This window comes from Drosophila sulfurigaster, chromosome 2R (genome assembly GCF_023558435.1).
Source record: "Drosophila sulfurigaster albostrigata strain 15112-1811.04 chromosome 2R, ASM2355843v2, whole genome shotgun sequence".
NCBI lineage: Eukaryota > Metazoa > Arthropoda > Insecta > Diptera > Drosophilidae > Drosophila > Drosophila sulfurigaster.
Window position 1 is genome coordinate 11924676 of NC_084882.1, and position 7466 is coordinate 11932141.

Here is a 7466-nt window from a genome sequence, read left to right on the forward strand (position 1 = left end):
ACTAAGTTTCATTGATTAACCATTGGTTACATTAATCCTATATATATAATATGCTGCCAACTTTGAATTGGAATCTATTCCATAAACTGGCATTTTATCTATTCAAATTCTATCATAGTTAACTGGTAAATTAAGAGTTATTTATAGTGTACTATAAAAAACTTATTTATGCAAGGCAGATAAAAAGAGTGTCATTAATCGTTTAATACGTCTACTTTTATTATTTATCTATTCTATAAATTTATCTTTTATCTCTCAAAATTATTCCATACTTCCCTGAAAGATTAAATATTATTTGTGCTATGCTATAAACTACTTATTTAATTCCTGCTGTCAGCATTAAGCAGATAAAACCCAAAAAGAGTTCCATTGATTAATCATGCGATTCATTGATTTAATCTTTTTTGCTATCATAATTTATCAGCAGAGTTGCGATACATGTAACGCCTTGTTATTTATTGATAGCCGCATCGATTCGTTAAGCTATTCCCCAAATAACGAGTGGTAATAATTGTTGGTTAAAACGATAAACGATAAACGTTAAAGGGATTGGCGGAGGCGCATTAATTAATAACATGCCATAAAAACATAAAATAATGAAAATAAAAATCAGTTGCTTGAGTGATTTGAGTGTATCAATCAGTGCCAACACACCTGCTGTCTGTCTGAGTGATAAGATTTTTGCCTAGCCAAAAACAAAAAAAAACAAATATTATTGGCACTGCGTTGAACGGGGCGTATGATTGATTTACAACGCACTTGTAAATTAGAAATAACTATTGCGAGGGTGTACGGTTGTTGTTGTCTGTTTGCTCGAGGCTCTTATGCGGCTCTTCAATTGTTGGTGACCTGTTTGGTTATCATATTTTATCTTTGGCACTCTATGTATTCAGTCGCTTTTTTTGCTTTTATCTTATCACGCATGCTTTGCACTCGTCGTCGAACATGTCGGGGACAAATTAAAGCGCCCGATATTGCTAAAATGTTAGTTCAATGAGACAACAATAACAAAACGACAGAAAAAAAGAACTTTAACTAAAAACTACAGCAATCTTAAGCACATGATAACAAATGTTTTTTGTTTTTAAGGTTTTCTTCATTTTTGGTTTAATTTAGTTTATTTTATGCGTCAGGCGTTTTGTTTGGTTTGCTTTGTTTATTGTGACACAGTTTTCTCTCGTTTTTAAATACACACTAAAAACTAAATAAAAGTCGGCAAGCAGACTACTATTAACAAGTTAATCATTTTCTCTTCTTTAATGCGCCTTGATCAACAGCAGAGCCAAAGCAAGGAAACCAGATATCAGAGGCAGCGACTGGGATGCCGAGTTTCTGGTGCAACTGTAAGAGAAGAGGAAAAATATAGATAAATATATAAGTTAAGGTTAGCTGAGTCATTGGGCAATTAATTAACAGAAATGTGCCCAAGAAATTCCCAAAATTAAATAAAGTTTTCTAATTGTAATGGCTGCGTTATCTTAAAAGCTGATAAAGAAGATCGATGTTGTAGTCGAGTTTTGAGTCATTAGGAATTTAATTAAAAATAGCAGGTGGCTACTGCTTGTTGAAAAGAATAGATTTAAAAAAAGTTATAACATAGATAAAGATATTCGCAATGATGTCATTGAAATATTAGAAAATTGTGACGTGGGTAAAGCATTTCTTTGCTATCAACAATTTCGGGGAATTTAATACAAAAAATTACGACTTTGAAGGTTGGAAATCAATAAAGTTTCATTTGTGTAAAAGTTTGAAAGATTTCTTCATTTTTTAAAATAGTAAAAGTTTAATACTACACTGAATTTTTCCAATTAATAAAAATGTTAGCTAATTGTAAAGTTTCGGATATTACAAAAATTCTGAATCATTGGGAATTAAATTTGACAATTACGATGTTATTTTGGAGGTTAGCAATCAATGAAGTTTCACTTATTTAGAAAAAAGTTTTACTTTTTGGTTAGCAAGCAATTTTAAATCATTTGGAATTAATTTTCACGATGTTATTTTGAAGGTTTGAAATCAATGAAGTTTCACTTATTTAGAACATTCAAATATTAGAATAGAACTTCAATACATAGAATTGTTTTTAAAGAATTGAAATGTTATAAAATTGTGAAATTTTTGCTATCAGAAGAATATTGAATCATGGGGAATTGAATTTTGAAATTAAAATATCAATGAAACATGGAAGTATTAAAATGTAAAATAGTAAAAGTTTTGTTCTTTAACTCTTAAATAATTTCGCATCACTTCGAAGGTTGGAATCGTTGAGGTTTGACTTAATTAGAAACTCAAATGATCGCTAAATATTTTTGAATAGAAGTTTACTCACCCAGTTTGCAGAATGGTGGTGAAGTTGTTGGCCTGGAAGTTGGCATAGCTGGCACTGGCATTGTTGTTGGCATCCTGCAGACCTGTGGTGTTGTAGGTGCTGGCACGGCCCAGAATGAAGCCATAGCTGGTTGAGTTGTCTGACGAGTTGGTGTAGCCACAGCCGATGACGTAGTTGTTGTTGTTGTACAGCTGCAGCAACTTGATGAAGACAGTGCTTGTCGAGTTGAATTTGACATCGTAGCCAGTCTTGGCGCCCTCGACCAGAGTGACATTCACATTGGGCTCGTTCACGTTCTGGTAGAGCGAAGAGTTGCTGCTCGAGTGAGTTGAGTTGAAGGTGAGAATTGTGCCATTACTCAGCAGATCAATGGAGAACTCCATGCAGGCATCGAGACTGTTGTCAGGATGACGAGCCAACTCCAACCAGTTGCCCACAAGCTAAAGGAGTAAACACACACATTTTGCAAATCGTTTCCTTCGAGTCGTGAATGTCTCAACACTTACTGCGGTGTTATTCCAATCCAAGCTCTCGGTGACTGCGCTGCAATTCTGAGGAGCTGTGGTCGCTTGGCCAAAAGCCTGGCCGGAGATCAGGGCCAAAGTGGCAACGGTTAAAATCACAATATTGCACATGATCACTATTTGTTATTGATTTCTTTTGATTTGCTGTATCGTTAATCGCTTCACTTCGAGTTCGAGCCGCGAGTTCTCTATTTTCTTTTTTTTTTTTGGGTACGTGCCACGTATCGGTTCGTTTGCGAGGGTCTCGAAATACTGTCGCTACGCCCTTTGGCAGTGGTCTCTTTTATAGGCATGTGGCACGCAGATACAACGCCGCTCCACTCAATGTATCTTTCGAAGGTTCGTTATCACCAAACACACACACACGCACACAGACATTTGCAATCTTTGTTGCAGCTTACTTTTGTCTCTCATGCTGACGTCTGTTATCTTATTTGTCATTTTACGACTACACAAATTATTTCTATAATATATTTTCATATACATATATATATCGAAATTCGTAATGCCCGGAGTCTATGACTAATCACTGTAGCTTAGCTTATCACAGTGTGTGTGCGTGTGTGTGAGTAGTTGATATGTATATAAAATTCCCCCCCCAACTTTGTGCAGTTCTTTAAGCCACTAATTGCCAACGTGTGCCCCGAAGAGTCTTCGGCGTGGCTTCCAACTCTCGAAATAGACTTCTTGACTAAGTCAATTGTCACAATTTATATCGCATAATTACTGCTGTAGATAGTGAATCTTCTCGAATGGCGTCATTATTTATTGTTTTTATGCCACATTTAAGATTTCGTATCAGCAAAAAAGTTATTCCATTTCCGCAAATAAAAAAGATACAATTCGTTTTTATCATTTGGAAACATTTACGTTGATCATAAGCGTAAGTGTCATAAAATTACATTTGATTTCTTTACAACAGGTTGTGAAACTTAAAAAACACCGCTTTTTCCTTAAGAAGTCACGTATAGCAAAAATATTTTTTTATTTTTAATTTAAATTTTTATTACATAAAAACTGTAAAAAAAAAAGAAACAATAATGTGATTTCTTTCGTTATTATTTACAAGAGGAAACATTGTACAAATTTTTAGTGAATTTTCTTAAAATATAATCAATATTAAATATGGCATATAATATAACATATAATATAACATAGAATAACATATAATATTAACATTTAAAGTATAATTAATAAAAGTGTAAGCTAATGTAATATAGATTTCATTTTATAACTGCAAAATACTAAAATTTTAAAGTTAAATTTTCTTTTTAACTCTAAATGAAATTACAAATTCTTTCCAATAAGTTAAAAGATTTTCAATTGCGCAGATTTCGAGTTCATTCTCGTGGATAACTTCTCAATTGGAATTGTAAACACTCCCCGATAATGTCAACGGAATTCAGGTACAAATACTCCATCCACAGTATCTCTCTCAGTCTTATCAGCAACATTGACTGAGTCAGCACATTGAGTACAAGTGCGGGTAACAAACACATGCACAGACGACTGATAAATTGTGAATTGAGAGTCAGACGACACTTAAACAAAAAAAAGAATAAAAAACATAATAAAAAAAATATTCCCTAAAACGTTGGGAAATTGCCAATGTTATCGTAGAATAGATATTAAATTATATGTCTAGCAACACTGGCCATGAATCATAAAGTTATCTAGCCATACAAGTGCAATAGAATTCGTTTATAATTTCTTTCCTGAAGCAACATTTCAGTTAACAAATTAATTTAATATTACGCATTTTTGTTTATAATGGGAAATTCAATGTTATCTTAGAAAAGATATAAAGTACAGATATACTGTTTGTTTACCAACACTGGTATTTAATCATTAATTTATCTAGGCATCAATACCGAAATTTGAATTTAAATAAATTTCGTTTCTAAGCAATATATGAATACAAAAATCTCTAAACTTCTTAATATTAAAATCATTTGCGAAATGAAAACTATTTCTTTCTTTCTATCTGATCCCAACCAAATTTTCAGGAATCATAACTACTATAGTAATTATTGTATACTCCAAAATTCGCTTGTTATTCAATTACGCTTGTTATTCGATTTTTTTATTTGCGGGGGCGGAAGAGGGCGTGGCAAAAATTTGAAACAAACTTGATCTGCATGCAAACATAACAAAAGATGTTGAAAAAAATTATAGTTCTATCTCTTATAATCTCTGAGATCCAGTGTTTCATACGGACAGACGGACATGGCTAGATCGTCTCGTCTCGGCGGGTATAATAGAATGTTTAGAAACACTGGCCATCAATAAATAAAGTATTGAATCATCAACAGCTAAAATAGAATGCAAAGATTCGGGTTTTGATTTATTTCTCAAAGCAACTTTTGTGGGAACAAATAATTTAGTGCTTAGCATTAGAATCGTTTATAAGTCGTTAATAATAGTTTCTAGTATTATTTTCGTTTTGTATTGGAAATTAACAATTGCAAAAAAGATAAACATTTATTTTGTTTTATGGTGTTAAACATTATTTTACTAAACAATTTATTTCATAAATCGACATTTGTATTAATAAATTGCCGATTAGAATTTAATTGTAAAAAAGTGAAAAAAAGACATATTGTATGTTTACCAACACTGGCTAAAATTCATGAACTTAGCTCGTCAATATATTTTTAGTATGTTAATTAGATTTTATTTCTTGAAGTAACTTTCGAGTTAACAAATCATTTTTGTTCTTAGTTAGTATAAATTTTATTTTCAATTTACTAATAGTTTACCAACACTGGAAATGGATCATGCCACTCACAACTGTACTTTTAAGTTACTTAGTCAGTTGGTAAATAACAAATGCAAAGACCGCGTAGAAAACAGTGAATGCCGTCGAGGGATCAGCTCCGTTTCCCAAACACCTGCAACAATAAGGAACTCTGCGTTAGTTATATTGAGTTTGAGGTTCTCAAACAGATTCATTTACGCACGTATCGTCCTGGGTGATTAGGGTCATGGTGCCATTGGCGAAATTGTCGTATTTGGCCGAACTCTCGCTCTCCAGAGAATCCAAATAGACAGTCGACAGAGTTCGATTGCGGGCAATGACCATGCCAAAGGCTGTCGAGTTATCGGTGGCATTCGTGTAGCCACAGATGAAGGCATAGTTGGCGTAGTCGGTGTCGAGGACCTTGAAGACCGTGTAGGGTGTATAGCTGGGTGCATTCCAATAGGTGAAATTGTAGCCATTCGCTTCTTCAGTGTCGTTGAGCACAGTCAGCGTGGCATTCATCGTCTGATTCACCCATGGATAAGTCACAGTATTCGAGTAGGTGGTATCGATCAGCACATTATTCTCGGCCTGATTCAACACTGTCACATTGATCTGGGTGCAGAAGTTGGTGCCCACCGGTTGACGCACAATCTCCCACCAAATGCCCGCAAACTAATTCCAGTACAAAATTGTAGTTTCATCTTTGAAATTTGAATCTCTTTTCACTTACCTGGTTCAAGTCGAGGGCAATGCTAGGGCTGACATCGCAGGGCACTGGAACATTTTGACCAATTGTCGAGGGCGTCGAACAAAGGCTCAACAACAGACCGAAGAAGAGTCCAAGTCCCCAATTGAAGCCTCTGGAAGCCATTGTGCAAATGCTTTGCATGTGGTTTGGATTCAACTGGTGAAGCTTCTGACTGACTGACTTCTTACAACCCACTCATAATTGGTTGCTAATGAGTTGCTAATTAATCATATGATATCATTACTCTGATAAAGTCAGTGTTGGCAAACGCATGCAGCTCATGCATGCGTGCAGTGTTGGCAAATCACTTGACTCAACTGAACTTGACTCGGCAGATCATGTGATGACAGTTTGTTGAGCATTTAAGACCCTCAACTGCAATTACTATCGACCATAGTAGTTGTGTAACTAATGATATCGGTTTTTAACTTTGGTGATAAGTGAATAGATCACACCTCAAGTGGTCTGCAAACATTTGGACTCGAAGGTCCAAACGTTTCATAAATATTACTGATAACTTGGCCGATTCGAGTCTATTACTTCAATTAAGTTGCACTTTCTTTCGATTCAGCAATTCATAATTAATTAGCATGGGATTCCCTTAAAGTTCCCCAAAACTATTGCCTTTTTGTTCATGTTGTTTTTTTTATAGAACTTTGTCATTGAAGTATTTCAAGATGTTTTGGGTAATTCCCTGAAACTCATGTTCTATAAATATTTGGGTGACTAAGCTGAAAAGTGAAACAAAAAGTTTGCACAGTGTTAGACAACACATGAATCGTTAACGGTAAACATTACTTGCCTTGTTTAACACTGAAAAAGCAGCTGCCAACTGACACATTAATTTAAAACGAGCTACACAGTTCGAGTACGAGTATGCTGCAATTCTGCAAAATATCCTGTACTCAAGGTGGTAAATGAGTATACTGACTTTGTGATGGTGCATGCAAAACTAAAAAGAAGGCAGAACTAATAGTGAAGAGCTCGAATGCTTAATGAGAAATCCCATTGTCAATATGATTTATCTATACCAGCTTTAAGAATCCTGACTTTAGTCCCTTTACAGCATATATAATATTTTGAATCCAAAATCGGATATAATTAAATATTTACTTACTA

At 34.5% G+C, this 7466-nt stretch overlaps 2 protein-coding genes across 2 annotated transcripts; both read right to left on the reverse strand.

The window, feature by feature from the left end:
- Positions 1–1135: 1135 nt before the first annotated feature.
- Positions 1136–3115, reverse strand: LOC133837895 (uncharacterized). The gene is made up of 3 exons (XM_062268809.1): positions 2839–3115; positions 2333–2772; positions 1136–1341 (listed from the first exon to the last, which is right to left on the reverse strand). The coding sequence occupies exons 1-3, from the start codon at positions 2965–2967 to the stop codon at positions 1257–1259; spliced, it is 654 nt and encodes a 217-aa protein (XP_062124793.1). The 5' UTR covers positions 2968–3115; the 3' UTR covers positions 1136–1256.
- A 2343-nt stretch (positions 3116–5458) lies between these two features.
- On the reverse strand, positions 5459–6514 carry LOC133836958 (uncharacterized). Its single transcript, XM_062267590.1, has 3 exons — positions 6330–6514; positions 5817–6271; positions 5459–5747 (listed from the first exon to the last, which is right to left on the reverse strand). Exons 1-3 carry the CDS (start codon positions 6486–6488, stop codon positions 5660–5662), a joined length of 702 nt encoding a protein of 233 aa, XP_062123574.1. The 5' UTR covers positions 6489–6514; the 3' UTR covers positions 5459–5659.
- Between the last annotated feature and the right edge of the window lie 952 nt (positions 6515–7466).